Source organism: Pituophis catenifer, unplaced genomic scaffold (genome assembly GCF_029215685.1).
Source record: "Pituophis catenifer annectens isolate HBS135680 unplaced genomic scaffold, rPitCat1.0.hap2 SCAF_9, whole genome shotgun sequence".
NCBI lineage: Eukaryota > Metazoa > Chordata > Lepidosauria > Squamata > Colubridae > Pituophis > Pituophis catenifer.
The window spans coordinates 6,144,674-6,161,351 of NW_027256889.1; the positions used below are offsets into that span (position 1 = coordinate 6,144,674).

A 16,678-nucleotide genomic window follows, 5' to 3' on the forward strand; every position below is an offset into this window, starting at 1 on the left:
TTGATTCACTGAGGGCAAGACAAGGAGCAATGGGTCGAAACTAATCAAGGAAAGAACCAACCTAAAAGTAAGGAGAAACTTCCTGAGAGTGAGAACAATTAGTCAATGAAACAACTTGCCTTCCAGGGTCGTGGGATCATAATCGCTGATGGTTTTCAAGAAAGGCTATCTATTCGTCAGGGATGGAATAAAGACTCCTGCCTTGGCCAGGGGGTTAGACCAGAAGCCCTCCAAATTCCCTTCCAGACAGTGGTGAAATTCAAATTTTTTTACTACCAGTTCTGTGTGCGTGGCTTGGTGGGCATGGTGTGGCATGGTATGCGTGGCTTGGTGGGTGGGCAGGGGAAGGATACTGCAAAATCTCCATTTCCACCCCACTCCAGGGGAAGCATGCTGCAAAATCTCCATTCCCACCCCATTCCAGGGGAAGGATACTGCAAAATCTCCATTCCCACCCCACTCTGGGACCAGCCAGAGGTGGTATTTGCCGGTTCGCTGAACTACTCAATATTTCCACTACCAGTTCTCCAGAACCTGTCAGAATCTGCTGGATTTCATCCCTGCTTCCAGCCCTATGCTTCATTCTTGTCTGCATCATATACCCATTTATATGAAAATAGATCCCATTGATTTAGCAATATTTACTTCTGAACACAGTTTGCTAATTTGTTTTTGGAAAAAAATAATAATTGCCAGACACATTTATTTTGAGTTGATTTTTTTTTAAATGGAAGAAACAATGAAAGATGGCAGGCATTGTCTTACAAGAGGCATTCCATTACACTGTCACACATGCACACAAGAGTGCCCCTTAGATGGGAATCATACATCATCAGAAAAAAAAAACACACTTCAATATATATTTTTGTTCTTCAGTATGATGATTGCAGCCTTACCTCAATCGTTGGAAGCTTAATTATTTAAACCAATTAATCTACTCCAATCTTAACCAAGCCTTTTCAAACAACTATGTAAAAAGCTCATTAAACGAAACAGTATCTATATCATTGGGATGCCTTTACTTGCGTGACATCCTTAACACCAATATTCATTTCTATTCTTATTTAAGATATGCATTAATTAAATAAATTAAAATCCCTTTTGACTGAACAAAGAGAAAAGAGAGAGAGAGACAGAGACGCAGAGAAAGAGACTCAAACCAGCAATTGAGAGACACATGGGCACCAGCAATTGCTGAAGCCAAAACTTCAGCCAAAACAATTATTATTATTCTCGGATTTATGCCTTCTTTGGTAGAATTCCATGGGAGATTTTCCCTATTTGAGTAGAGAGGACACTGGCAGGTCGGGGATTAATATAGGGAGATGTCCAGTAGGAACCAAACGACACTGGGCAGAAAGATAGCAAAAGATAGGCAACTGGAAATCTGACTTTCACTTTTGGCTTCCCAAAGTTGGACGTTTTCAAGTTCATACGTTGCGTCTTCAGAGGATAGGACGACACCGTTTTTGAAGATGGTGTTTTCAACAGCGCATCCCCTGGCATTGAAATCTTGAACTACAGTAGAACCTGTGAAACCAAAGGATGAGGGGGGGGGGGGGAGGACAGGACTAGAATTAGCATGTTTTTCTCCCCAGGAGCGATGTTGAATTTGGCTCAACTGTGCACCAAATCCCCTGCAATTTTCACTAGAGATGAGTGAATGTGCTTTTATTATTATTATTATTATTATTATTATTATTATTATTATTATTATTATTATTATTATTAGCCGGAAGTTCCTCAGATCCTGACTTGTTTGATTTGACACATATCTAAATCAATGAATTGATAGTAAAACCAATGGGATGTCGGCACATTTTATCTGAGCAGTGATGGCGCAGTGATTAGAAAGCAGTATTGCAGGCTAATTCTGCCGACTGCCGGCAGTTCGATTCTCACCGGCTCAAAGTTGACTCAGCCTTCCATCCTTCCATGGTTGGTAAAATAAAAGACCCAGATTATTAGAGGCAATATGCTGGCTCTGTAAACCAGGGGTCTCCAACTTTGGCCACTTTAAGACTTGTGGACTTCAACTCCCAGAATTCCCCAGCCAGCATGGGCCACATGGAGGCCCTGTGAGACCCTCCACGTGGCCCGTGAGGCCAGCAAAGTGCTGCAGGAGGCCATCCAGGTTTTGCTGCAAAAACGGGGCGCAGGGGGCTGCGTGTGGCCCACCCATGCCCCATTTTGGCCAGCAGGTTGCTACAGGAGGCATCCGTCCCATTTTTCCCCCTGCTCCCCGCCCTCCCCCCCACCCTGCACCAGCTCGCGGAGATCTACATTGCTGATCCAGTGTTGTGGCCCGTACGCAGCCTGTGTGGCTGGTGGCTGATTCGGACAGCGAGGAGGCTGGTATGATGCTGTGCCAGCAGCCTGTGCAGTTGGCACTCGAGTCAGACAATGAGGAGGCTGGGGAAGATGTGGTGCCAGAGGCGGGGATTCAGCCAGGGCCTTCAGAACCTCCAGAAGTTCCCTTAAGTGAAGAGGAAGAAGAGGAGGAGCCTCTTCTTGATGCACGGGCACACAGAGCTGCCAAAAGGCAGGAGGGGCTCCTCAGGAGGAGGTCTCCTTGAGAGTAAGGCTTGGGGCTAATTGGCCACTCCCTTAGCCTATTTAAGGAGGAATGCCGACTGAAGCAATTTGCAGGGAACAACTTCGTTCACTCTCCTTCGTGCCTTGATCTTAATTTTCTGCAAATTGCTTCTGGGCTTTCTGCCAACCATAGTAAGATTACGATTATTTATTCTTTGGATTCTTTTTTTTTATTATTTTATTTTATTTAGCCCTGCAGGGCCTCCAAAAATTAATAGGATACTATCTCCACCCGAGAAATGCGCGTATTCTTTGGATTCTTGCAGGCTGTTAAGAAAGTTAATTAACAGCTTTTGTTTGGAAAAAAAACTGATTTAATTTAGTAAAACTAAGGTTTGTACAGATTTTGTGTGTGCTGCGTTCTTTGGGGTCTGTAGCTGGGGCAGAACATCCAGCCCTCGAAGAAATCTAGTTTGATACCCCTGACTTAGACTAAAGGATCGTTTCTCCTTCTCCTACAGGTAGTTCTCAACTTACAACCATTCACTTAGAGACTGTTCAAAGTTACAGCGGCACTGAAAAAAAGTGACTCCTGTCACAGCTTCTTCTTGTTCAATTGATTTGGGTGCTTAGAAACGGGCATATATTTAGGAGAGTTGCAGTGTCATGTGGTCATGTGAGCGCTACTTGCGACCTTCCCACCAGGTGTCCGACAAGCCAAGTCAAAGGGGGAAGCCAGCTTCTCTTAATGACCATTTGATTTACTTAACAACTGCAGTGAAATCCCTGAACAACTGTGGCAAAAATCAGGCACGCCTCATTTAATGACCGGCTTGCTTAGCAATAGAAATTCTACTCGCAACTGTAGTTTAGTCGAGTCTGTTAGAAGCGGGTACAGCTTTTGGGACGAGAGTCTGGATTAAAATGTAATGAATCTATGGGATGTTTCTGATTTACCGTTTTTGTTGACTGTCCCGCTGATGTTGAAGCATTTCTTCTGGAGATCGTTGCAGTTCATTGATTTGCCATCGCATAAATTCTTATCGCGAGCAAAGCATGATGGGCAAACCAGATTACTCTTGGGAAGAATCCTGTCAAGTGCTGCAAGAATTAAGATATCAATGAGTTAGCACGGAGCTGAACCTTCTGCGCTACTTCCACGAGCAAAATTATCCCAGGGGTATTTGGGAGGGGAAATCTTATCCAGTTCCGTTTTTGGGGATACCACTCCCCAAAATTTGTAGAAGGACAGATATTTATTCTCTGCACAATGGAACGGGGCCTGTTCTGAATCACCAGCTGGAGGTGTGATCTCTGGTTTAGATGGAATGGATATTTAGGTCTAATTTCCTGAGGTGGTTATTATTATTATTTATTTATTTATTTATTTGTCAACAAGTACAAGGAAACAAGTAACAGTATAGACATAGACATGGACACATGAAAAAAAATTGGCACAAATAAAAGGAAATAAATAAGCAAAACATAGCCATAAACACATAAAATGTGTACATATAAATGGGAAAAGTAGGATAGGGTCAGAAGGCACGCTGGTGCGCTTATGCTTAGGGACCTCTCAAGAAACATGAAAGGTCCACGGTAGACAGTTTAAGGTAAAAGATATGGAGAATAGCGAGACTAACCACAGGATCAGGTAGAGTGTTCCAGACATTTACTACTCTATTGCAGAAGTCTTGGTGGCGCAGCAGACTAAAGCACTGTTAAGTAACACCAGCTGCCTGCAATTACTGCAAGTTCAAATCTCACCAGGCTCAAGGTTGACTCAGCCTTCCATCCTTTCGAAGGTAGGTAAAATGAGGACCCGGTTTGTGGGGGCAATAAGCTGACTTTGTATAAAATAGAACACCGTTCGGGGTGGGCCGAAAGCCCTACTAAGCAGGTATATACAAAAATATGAAGGCTATTGCTTAACGCGTTGTAAGCCGCCCTGAGTCTCCGGAAAAGGGCGGCATATAAAACGAACTAATAAATGTTTCCTACAATCAAGATTAGAGCGAATTACATTGAGTTCGAATCTGTTGATAGCCCTTGCATTCAGACATTTTAATGGACAATTTAGACATTTAAGCCTGATGTCCCTTGGGAGTTTACCTGGTGCATTATAAAGACAGTCACCTAACTATGCAGTAAGAATTCCATCCAGAGAGATTGCTATTAAAATGGGGGCTGTATGAAATGGGAATCGGAGGGGGGGGGAATGCAAATAAAAGCCGATTTAAAAAAACAAACAAATGCCACCTACTTGCATTGAGATCTTTATTGCACAAATCTTTATCACAGCATGTAATATTGCTCATCAGATAAAAATCCTTCTCAGAGGACATGAGGATAAATCCCTGTTTGCAGATATCTGGATCCACTTTGTTGTCCTGGCAGCCTTTAATTGTTACTTTAACTGGCTTGTCCTTCCCTGTGGAGAAAGGGGAGGAAAACTGTGTTACGAAGGAGCTGAAAAGGCAACTGTTAGCGTTTGTTGAAAGCACTGCTCGGTAGTCCCAAGGGTGCTTTACAAATGGCAACTGGACTTCCTTGGGTTTCCCCCCCCCACCTTGAAAACGTTTCTCAAAAAAGCTTCTGGGATGAGAAGAGAAACGTTTTCAGGGAGAAAAGCCAAGAAAATCCAATTGTCTTTTGAAAAACACCTTGACCTAGAGATGATTGAGAAGCTCTATAGCAGTGATGGCTAACCTTTTTGCTGTCGTGCGTTGAAAGTGCCCACACCCATAATGCAATGTGCACACCCCCCATGCACCCCCGCCCCCTGCACATGAGCCTTGCTTCTGCACATGCGCAGATTGCCGATGACGACATCTGGGGCAGTGGGCGGGGCCTCCCGCCGGTTTTACTACCGGTTCTTGTGAACCGGTCCGAGCCGGGGGCAACCCACCACTGCCACATTCCCCCCGTGCCCCGTTTTGGGCCTAGTAGGCCTCCCTGCACTTATAACCCATAATGCAATGCACATGTGACACCCCTCCATGCTCACCCCTGCCTCCCCACATGCATGCACATCTCCCGCATGTGCCCTGCCCCCACGCATGCGTAGCAGAGACCCGAAAATCAGCTGGAGGCACACACGTATGCACGGTGGAGCTGAGCTGGGGCATTCACCTTTTAGGTCTACAGAGACCAGGATGAGTTTCCCAACAATTAAACGTGGTATAAATTTTCACAATCTCCTGACATTATGGAAAGGTAAGCTCAAGGACATTTTCAGCCACATTTTTCTGGCCATGATGCTTAAACACCATCCAAAATGAGACTTTTCCAGGAGATTGGGCAAATGCCAGACAATTGTGGACGCTGGAAAATTCTCCTCTTCTCATCCTCTCTTCCTTTCTCTTCTGCTTCCCACCTTTCTTTCTTTCTTTCTTTCTTTTTTCTTTCTTTCTTTCTTTCTTTCTTTCTTTCTTTCTTTCTTTCTTTCTTTCTTTCTTTCTTTCTTTCTTTCTTTCTTTCTTTCCTCTCCCCTCCCTCTCTTTTCCTTCTTCTCTTTCTCTCCTCTCCTTTCTTCCTCTTTCCCTCCCTCCTTCCCTCTCTTTCAATTGAGAAAGTTCCTAGAAGTAGTTATTCAGAAAAGCAAATAGGAAGTGTCAGCATTTACCGGTAGCGATTTCCCTCTCGATTGAATAACATTGCCCCGTTTCGACTTTACAAGTTTTTTGGGCACCACATGTAGAACATTGGCAGTTAAGGGCATTTGCTGTTTTGGGTGGGGAAAAAAAAAGAAGAATAAAATAGCAATAATTTTGAATTGAAATACATAATGATTTATTTATTTATGCTTTCAGAACTAATTCTTTTTTCCAAGGAATGGTGACCAGTGCATCCTCTCTGACCCTGTAAAAACTTGTCCTAATCATGGTTTATGCATCATTTATGTGTCAATGAGCTGCGGTGGCACAGTGGTTAGAGTGCGGTACTGCAGGCTACTTCTGCTGACTGCCAACTGCCTGCAATTTGGCAGTTCAGATCTCACCAGGCTCAAGGTTGACTCAGCCTTCCATCCTTCCGAGGTCGGTAAAATGAGGACCCAGATTGTTGGGGGAAATAGGCTGACTCTCTAAACCGCTTAGAGAGGGCTATAAAGCACTGTGAAGCGGTATATAAGTCTAAGTGCTACTGCTATGGCCAATACACTGGTCGCTCATTACCCAGATAGGTAACACCATCAGGCACTTTATCAGGGTAATGAAACATCTGTAAGAAAGCCAGCAAGCTCAGAGAACACCAAGGATCCCAACATATTTTTAATGTTAATCAATCAATAATCTCCAAATTACAGCGGATTACAATTTCATCACACTTTGCCTTCCGCCCACCCAGCCCAAAGGCTATGATCCAAATATTTACTGGACTTACCTGTAGCGATCAAAGCAGTGAAAAGAAGAAGATACTTCATTTTTTTTTTCTGGGAATGGAGAATTTTTTTGGCTTGCACAGAGATAACTGTTCCGACAACGAATTTCTTCAGGTTAGACATTTGTTAGGAAGAAAGAGCAAGAGAGAATTAATATGGCAAATGAACAAATGGAAACTTGGAGGCCAGCTCGTGAAACTGGTGAATCGTGAGTTGGATAGCGTTTTTTTTTTTTTTTCTGGATACGATTTCTAAAATTCTCTGACTGGAAAAATAATGAGTATATTTGGGAGAAACATTGCTTCAAAGGTGTAAAATTACAGTGGAGGAAATAGAAACTACCTTCTATTCATGATGGCTTAGACATTTCCCAATTCTTCACAGCCTAGTCTTCCGCACCGTAAATGACAATTTCTGTCTGTCATCGGGCACTTTAGTTTTGGCTGAGGGCCATAGGGAAAACTAAATGCGGCTGAATTTTAATACAAATACTGTACAAATGTAAATGAAATTAAATATATATGCTTGTCCTGGCTGACCCTGGCTGATTTCTGAAAAGGGAAGAGGGTCAGAATTGGTGGCTACACGAATGGCAGACCACCAAGAAACTCCCGATTTGTAGACCTGATTGGAAAGGGGGAATCCTGGAACTTGCTTCAGGAAGCCAGGTTGGTTGTATCTGGGATTGATGCCTTGGCAGAGAAACTAGGCAAGAGTTGGAGAATTATGAGGCTGTTGACAAAAATTGAATTTCAAACCTACAGAGAATCCAGTGGTGAAATCCAAATTTTTTTACTGCCGGTTCTGTGGGTGTGGCTTGGTGGGCATGGCAGGGAAAGGATATTGCAAAATCTCCATTCCCACCCCACTCCAGGGGAAGGATACTGCAAAATCTCCATTCCCTCCCCACTCCTGGGGGAAGGATATTGCAAAATCTCCATTTCCACCCAACTCTGGGGCCAGCCAGAAGTGGTATTTGTCGGTTCTCCAAACTACTCAAAATTTCCACTACAGGTTCTCTGAACTACTCAAAATTTCCGCTACCAATTCTCCAGAACCTGTCAGAACCTGCTGGATTTCACTCCTGAGAGAATCCCTTCGCTGACTGCAGAATTCTGTGAGGTGAAGTCCACACTTCTTAAAATTGCTGAGAAGCAAGGCTGCCTGGGGAATTCTGGGAGTTGAAGTCCACACATCTTAAAGTTGCCAAGGTTGAGAAGCACAATTTCAAAGCATTAGCTATCCAAACTTTGCTTCAAAACTCCCAATGATGAAGCCACCACAACTCCAGGAGGTTGGTTCTCCAATTGCTTCATAATGGCTATGATCAGGAGATGCCACCTTACCAAGTTTGAATCTCTCTCTATATATATAGCTTCAATTTTTTGTGACTTCTTGTCGGATTCTTGAGTGCTAGGGAGGAAAAAAAAACCCTACACCCTCTTCCCTGTGTGGCAGTCCTTCAAGAATTGAAAGACTGCTGTATTTTATGAAGACTCAATTAATTTTATAATCCCATCAGTACTCGTGTTTCCCTGCAAATAAGACCCGGTCTTTCCCCCCCCCTCCAAAAGAGGCATTAGGTCTTATTTTTGGGGAATGTCTTCTACTGTCTCACCTCACGGTGGTGGCATCGACTGTCCTGCCCAGCAGGAGCCCATGTGGCAGCTGCTGGCCCACTTCTGTTACTGCTTGCTGCTGCTCGTGCACGGTGCCTCAGCCTCTGTATCACCATCAGGGGCCTTCAGGAAAGGCCTCTGCAGCTGAGAAACGAGCTCTGATGGCACCTCTGATGGCAAAACGGAGGTCGGAAGTGATGCGCGCAAGCAGCAGCAAGCGGCTGCAGAAGAAGTGGGCAAGGCATGTGTCTTGGTGTGCAAGGCCTGGCTGCAACTGTCTGAAGGTAAGCAGCTCCTCCCCCATCCCCATCAACCCTAGCTTGATTTTTACCTGTGCGCCTTGCCCCACCCTATGTAACCAGGTGCAATGGAGTGGGCGGGGCTTATTTAGGGGGTAGGGCTTATATTGGGTGCATATGTAAAAATCAACCTAGGGCTTATTTTCAGGATAGGTTTTATTTTTGGGGAAACATGGTAGTATTGTATAATCTTTTTTGTTGGTTAGCTTTCTTTGAGTCATCAGAATGTATCTAGAAGGGTGTTTTTTTTTTTAATCCGCCTACCCACTTCACTATATAACTGCCATTTATCAATATTTTTTTTCCTATTAGTGCTGCCATTTTTAATACCTTGCTTTTAATATTTTCAAACACATTTTTAAACACCTCTAACAAGGGGCAAAGCAGGGTTTGTTTGTTTTAAAAAAACCTTCTGGCACCTTCCTTTAATTCCAGTCTAGAATGGAGGTAGAGATAACAATCTTGCATTTTGCTATAAAAAGCCATTTTGGTGCCATTATGAATTATTCAAATGGTGTCGGTGTTTAGTTTTAATTCTTCTCTTTAAAGTCTGGACTATTTTGCACAAATAAGGAGGTGGGAGATATCAGTCCCAGTGCTGTTTTTTTTTTAACATAAAACAGCAGCTGATGGAGTGACTATATCTTGTTTCAAGATATCTTCAACTAGAACAAACACACTGTGCTTTAAAGGTCCACAACATGCAAATGTAAAACAATAGATCATATCCAGCAGGAAGCAATTAGAATGAGCGCTAAGGTAGTAGCTATGCCTACAGGTTGAAAAAAAAGGGATGTCTTTGAGAAGATGAGAGATGTTTCTTTGTTCCCTAGGCAGGTGTACCTTTTTTCTCTATGCAAATTAGAGAAAAATATGAAAGCAACAGCTGCAAATGTATGAATTGAGCCAGATCCAGTATTATATCACTTCATGTAATGTCCCAGTTGCCTCCTTCCCCAAAATGTAGAAATCTCACAAGATGGAGAAAGCTGGTGAGATGTGGCACAAGAAACGAAATAAATACACAAAGGAGTAAGTAAATCTGCAAATGCTTAAAACTTATTTCACTGCGGGGTTGAAGTAAAACTTGGCACCTTGAGTGAATCCACAACTTTTGCAATCCTTCCTCAAAGAAGTCCATGAGGAATGATGGAAGAAAATGAAGCTCTCTAAGATATCTAGGACTTCAAAATTCCCATCGGTCACTACCAGGGCATTATTGGGTTACCTAAACTTTTCCTATTTCCTGGCCTCATCCATAGTGATTCCAAGAGCCAGGAATACTCAGGCCAAGGTAGCAAAAAAACCCCCCACAAATGGTATTTCTCTCCCCTCCCAAGAAAATCACCAAACTTCGTCTACACAACAGAGAAGAGCCGAATCAAATCAGTTTCCTTCATAAGCATAGCTCCACTTGAGCAATCCCAGGCGCAAATTGAAAAGACTGAACACTGTGAATATATAAATTCCTCTCTTACCTGTTTGATTTTCTCTCTGGCTCGTTGATAACTTTTGTGGTACGATGCTTATAGGCAAAACAAGGGCACAGTCGTTCTGGTGCCTCTTTATATTTGGATGGGCGGAGCGGATATGAGATTAAAATAAACAAGGTAACATAGTGGGGCAAACGAATGATTCATGTTGAGGTGTACTTCTGGTTAGCGTGCTGGTCTGGGAGATGTACTTCTTAAAAGGCAGCTATAGAAGACGGCGAAAGGCACAGGCATTGGTAAACGCACTAGGTTTCTAAGTATTGATCGGCAGTACTCTCTGGTTTACTAGAACAACTAGACACAAGAACGTTTTTCCCAAACGCCATCGCTCTGCTAAACAAATAATTTCCTCAACACTGTCAAACTATTCACTAAGACTGCATTACTATTACTATTAATCTTGTCATCGTTCCTATCACCCATCTCCTCCCACTTGCGACTGTATCAGTGGTGGGTTGTCCTCAGTTCGCACCGGTTCTATAGAACCGGTAGTAAAACCAGTGGGAGGCTCCGCCCACTGACCCCGACATCATCAAAATGCTTCTGCGCATGCGCAGAAGAGCACGCGTGTGGCCCCGCTGCAAACCAGTAGTAAAGGTAAATAGTGGACTGGACTAAATACCCCTGGACTGTATGACTGTAACTTGTTGCTTGTATTCTTACGATTTATATTGATTGTTTCCTAGTATGATTTGATTGCTTATTTGTACCCTATGACTATCATTAAGTGTTGTACATTATGATTCTTGATGAATGTATCTTTTCTTTTTATGTACACTGAGAGCCTATGCACCAAAGACAAATTCCTTGTATGTCCAATCACACTTGCCAATAAAGAATTCTCTCTATCTATCTATCTATCTATCTATCTATCTATCTATCTATCTATCTATCTATCTATCTATCTATCTACCTACCTACCTACCTACCTTTCTATCTATCTATCTATCTATCTATCTATCTATCTATCTATCTATCTATCTATCTATCTATCTATCTATCTATCTATCCATCCTCCTGCCATTGCAAAAGTATGGAATTTTTTGTGTTCTAATAATGAAAAGAATGGAATCAAAGGCCAAACCCCTGCCTAGAGCAGGAAACCTCAGCTTATCCCAGACCAGTGTTTCTTAACCTTAGCATCTTTTAAAAAATGTGTGGACGTCAACTCCCAGAATTCCCTGGCTAGCATGTGGCCATCTCTCCTTAGTCTTGAAGCTTCTGTTTGTGCAGGACCAGAAGAAAATTCAGAAGAGATACAGCAAGTTCTTCTGCCTACCTCATACAGGGTTATTGTGGGGGAAAATAGGAAGATGCCCAGCGGTGGGTTCCACATTATGGTGCTACTGGTTTGAGTGTATGCCTGCCTTCCGCACATGCACCCGGCCTTTTGTGCATGTGCTTTGCTCACGTGCGTGCCTTCTGTGCATGCGCCCGGCCTCAAAAATGTGCCTCAATAGGACGACATAGAGCCAGGGCAGGTGGGTGGTGGGCAGGCACCAGCAATTTCCGCTACCGGTTCGGGCAAACCGGTCTGAACCGGCTGAATATCACCTCTGAAGATGCTCCTTGAGCTGATCGAAAGGCAGGATAGGAATCAAATAAATAGATATAAACATATCAGATCCTGCTTGAGCAAAGATGCCTTGTTTGAGGCCAAGTTAAGATCAAGGCTCTTATACACAGAAATAGGTTCCAACTCCCGGAAGATGGCCTTACTTGCTGGGAAATTATGGATGTTGGACCACACATTCCAAAGACACCCAGATTGGGTAAGGCAGTTAGACATCTTATGAGGTAAACGGATCAGGCTGTCAGTAGCCAATTCATCAGCTGCATTGATAGACTGCTGGCTTTCCAGGAAAGCGAATGGGTGGAGGTAAGTTTTGGCCCGGTTCCTCATCTTGTGACAAATACCCTGAAGATACTTTTTCACCTGGAGACTGAAGATTAAAACATATGAAGAATGATTGATAAATAAGATTATAGAATGTGCTGAGATGGATAAATTAACAAAAGAAATTTAAGAAAAAGAAGAGACAGATTATTATAGAATATGGAATAAATGGTATAAATGGCTTAAGGTGAGAAATAAAGAATAATAACTATCAGGGGAAAAAATTAGTATAAAATATATACATAACAAATGTATGGAGCGGAATAAAAATGTATAGAAACGGACAAAAACAAACAGTAAATTTTTATATAACAAGAATATAGAAATGTATAATATTAAAGATATAATTAAAATATGTGTATAATAATTGTAGAGAAATGTATAAAGTTAAGCTTATTAAAGCTAAAAAACATATTGTAATCAAAGGGGGGGGAAAGGACAATGGGAAAAAGAAAAAAAGAAATGAAGACATAGGGGAGGAAAGATAAAATAATAGAAAGAAGACCACGAAGAAACAATGTTTAAAAGAGATATGTATATGTTGTATGTTATGTGAATGTCATATATATGTTATAATAAAATTATAAATTAAAAAAAAGTATGAAGAACGGTGGCAGGAATTGGGTATGTCTAGTCTAATGAAAAGAAGGACTACGGGGTGACATGATAGCAGCGTTCCAATATCTGAGGGGCTGCCACAAAGAAGAGGGAGTCAAGCTATTCTCCAGAGCACCTGAACGCTGGAGAAGAAGCAATGGATGGAAACTAATCAAGGAGAGAAGCAACGTAAAACTAAGGAGAAACTTCCTGATAGATGGAACAATTAATCGTCAGTTCAGTGAGGCAGTAGATGTGATGTGCCGGTGCCTGGAGGCTGTGAGGATCTGGATGGGAGTCAACAGGCTCAGACTTAACTCAGACAAGACCGAATGGCTCTGGGTATTGGCCCCTAAAGACTATGTCGATTGTCCATCCTTGGTTCTGGGGGGAGAGAAAGTGCCCCCCTCAGAACGGGCTCACAATTTGGGTGTCCTTCTAGACTCACAGCTGAGATTGGAACAACATCTGACAGCTGTAGCTAGGGGGACCTTTGCACAGTCTGGTGCACCAATTGCGACCCTACTTGGATCAGGAGGCTCCCCTCACAGTCACTCATGCCCTTGTCACCTCATGGTTGGACTATTACAACATGCTCTACATGGGGCTACCCTTGAAAAGTGTTCGGAGACTACAGGTGGTCCAGAATGCAGCCACACGAGTTATAGTGGGTGCACCTAGATACCCCCACATTACACCAATTCTCTGTGAGCCGCACTGGCTCCCTATCGGTCTCCGGGTGCAATTCAAGGTGTTGGTTATTACCTTTAAAGCCCTACATGGCTCAGGACCAGGCTATCTTCGAGACCGCCTTCTACCACATAGCTCCCAGCGACTGGTAAGATCCCACAGAGTCGGTCTCCTCCGGGTCCCATCAGCTAAACAATGTCAGCTGGCGGGCACGCGGGGGGGGGGGAAGGGCCTTCTCTGTAGCTGCCCCAGATCTCTGGAACCAGTTACCTCCTGAAGTCCGGACCGCCTCCACCCTATTGGCCTTCCGGAAAGCGGTGAAGACCTGGCTCTTCCAACAGGCCTGGGGCCGTTGATCTCGTTATAGTGATCTTGTGAGACCCGGCCACAAATTGGAGTGTATGTGTTTTAATGTTTTAACGTTTTAATGTCTTCTTTTAACTTTTGTATAGGATATTGTTGCATTGTTTTATTCTCTGTTGTAAGCCGCCCAGAGTCCCTTGGCAGTTGGGCGGCATAGAAATGCGACAAAATAAATATATAAATAAATAATCAGCGGAATGGTTTGTCCCCAGAAGTTGTGAATGCTCCAACACTGGAAGTTTTTAAGAAAAAATTGGACAGCCATTTGTCAGAAATGTTACAGGGTTTCCTACTTGAGCAGGGGGTTGGATTAGAAGACCTCCCAAGTCCCTTCCATCTCTTCTGTTATTCTGATCAGGTTGTCAGTAGCCAGTAGCCAATTCATTGGCCATTTGGGCGTCATGCTGGCTTTCCAGGAAAGGGAAGGCTGGAGGCAAGCTTTGGCCAGATCCCCCATCTTGTGACAAATGCCCTGAAGATAATTTTTTTTTAACCTCTGCATGTATTGCAGGAGACCCCTAACGGTAAACTCCCTTAGACACATACATGCCATGAATTTGGGGGTAAAATGCACCACCAGACCGAAAGAGGACATGGCGGAGAGAAATTGACATCTTCCTTTACTTCTCCTCCTCCAAAGCATGCTAATTATTTCCTACTTGCATTATCTAGAAGTAGTTAGGACTCCTTTTGTTACGCCCTCAGGCATAAGCAAGTAAAAATCGTTTTGCTCTCTATTGTCTCATACTTTTTCCCCCAGATGATTAACTACCCCACCCATGGAAGAAAATAGAAATGAAGTGTCACACTCAAAACTCACAAAATCCTTCAGTAAACGTGCTGACTGAGGAATTCTGGAATTCATACCTCTTAAAGTTTCTAAGGCAGGGAATCCCTGGTTTAGAGAATGCAGCAGAAGGATAGTCAGTTGTTGTTAGTCTACCCCAGTGTTGGCGAACCTTTTCGGCACCGAGTGCTGAAATGGGAGTGACTGTGTGCATGTGTGTTTGCTGGAAACCGGAAGAGCAGCTACATGGTCCGCATGTGCGTGCTGGGAAGATCATCTTCTGGTTTCCTGCGCACGCATACGCACTGGCCACCTGGTCTTCCGGTTTCTGGTGTGCATGCGTGCCTGAAGACCATCTGGCTGGTGCACATGCACATGCTGGAAACTGGGAGATCATCAGAGGTTTTTCAAAGCATTTTTTTCTGCAACCTCTTGGCTGAAGAGGTGGTTAAAAAATGCTTTGAAAAGTCTCTGACGATCCCAGCTGAGTTGCCTGATCGGCAGAGAGGCTTTTCAAAGCATTAGAAAAAATGCTTTGAAAAGTTAAAAAAAAAAGAAAGTTGGCCACGCCCACCCAGTCACATTAGCCCCCCCCGCCCCCCAAGCCACGTCCACAGAACCGGTGGTAACAAATTTTACATTTCACCCCTGGTCGTGTGGTCCCCTTTTGCAACCTTCTGACAAGCAAAATCAATGGGGAAAGCCAGATTCACTTCAGCGCCGTGTTACTAATTTAAGAACTGCAGCCATTCACTTCACACATGTGACGAGAAAGGTCGTAAAATGGGGCAGAATTCACCGAACAAATTTCTCTCTTAACAATGGAAATTCTGGGCTCCATGGTGGTCTACAAATCAGGTTTTCATCAAACTCCTCGAGGTTTACTTTATCTTTTGAAAAACAAGGCTGCTTCAGCAGAAAGCTTGGCTTGCCTGCTGGGCAAAGGGCAGAAGTGGGATTCACTTACCTTCCCAACCGGTTTGCAAATGTGAGTGCGCACGCCACCTTCCACACATGCTCGGCCTCCTGTGCATGCTCTTTGCGCACATGCACGCCTTCTGCGCATGCGCACATCCTCCAGAACGTGGCTAAATAGGACATCATTACATTCAGGTGGGTGGGCGGGGCCTAATACAGTCGGCGCTACCGGTTAGCCCGAACCGGACAGAACCGGTTGAATTTCACCCAGTGGTGGGTTTCAAATTTTTTTTACTACTGGTTTGTGGGCGTGGCTTGGTGGGCATGACATGGCTTGGTGGGTGTGGCTTGGTGGGCATGGCAGGGGAAGGATACTGTAAAATCTCCATTCCCTCCCCACTCCAGGGGAAGGTTACTGCAAAATCCCCATTTCCTCCTGATCAGCTGGGACTCGGGAGGCAGAGCATAGATGGGGGTGGGGCCAGTCAGAGGTGGTATTTGCTGGTTCTCCGAACTACTTGCTACCGGTTCTCTGAACTACTCAAAATTTGACATGGCTTGGTGGGTGTGGCTTGGTGGGCATGGCAGGGGAAGGATACTATAAAATCTCCATTCCCTCCCCACTCCAGGGGAAGGATACTGCAAAATCCCCATTTCCTCCCGATCAGCTGGGACTTGGGAGGCAGGGAATAGATGGGGGTGGGGCCAGTCAGAATTTTTACTACCGGTTCTCTGAACTATTCAAAATTTCCGCTACCCGTTCTCCAGAACTGGTCAGAACCTGCTGAAACCCACCTTTGATCCCATCACTGGCAAAGGGGCTACGAGGAACTGTAAAAACACCCAAATAACTTTTCTCCTTGTCCATTATGATAAAGGTAGTTACCCCTTGTGAGTCCTCATTCTTTGGTGTCTGTGTTGTCTTTAGCCATCCAGTGTCTGATAGTTGGGATACACCCAATATCTTTTATTCCCGAACAATGGCTTTAGAACGATGAAGTACGTACATTACAGCTTGAAGCATTGGTCATAGTCTCAGTGATTAAGAAGTTTCATAACTATGCGCATAATTGTTCTTTTGAAATCTGGGTAAACTAAA

General features: G+C 43.8%; 1 protein-coding gene across 1 annotated transcript; it reads right to left on the reverse strand.

Moving 5' to 3' along the window:
- Positions 1 to 1,030: 1,030 nt before the first annotated feature.
- LOC139321267 (phospholipase A2 inhibitor and Ly6/PLAUR domain-containing protein-like) lies at positions 1,031 to 10,345 on the reverse strand. Its single transcript, XM_070949934.1, has 6 exons — positions 10,313 to 10,345; positions 6,919 to 7,024; positions 6,161 to 6,259; positions 4,799 to 4,966; positions 3,493 to 3,636; positions 1,031 to 1,530 (listed from the first exon to the last, which is right to left on the reverse strand). The coding sequence occupies exons 2-6, from the start codon at positions 6,956 to 6,958 to the stop codon at positions 1,313 to 1,315; spliced, it is 669 nt and encodes a 222-aa protein (XP_070806035.1). The 5' UTR covers positions 6,959 to 7,024; positions 10,313 to 10,345; the 3' UTR covers positions 1,031 to 1,312.
- Positions 10,346 to 16,678: the final 6,333 nt, after the last annotated feature.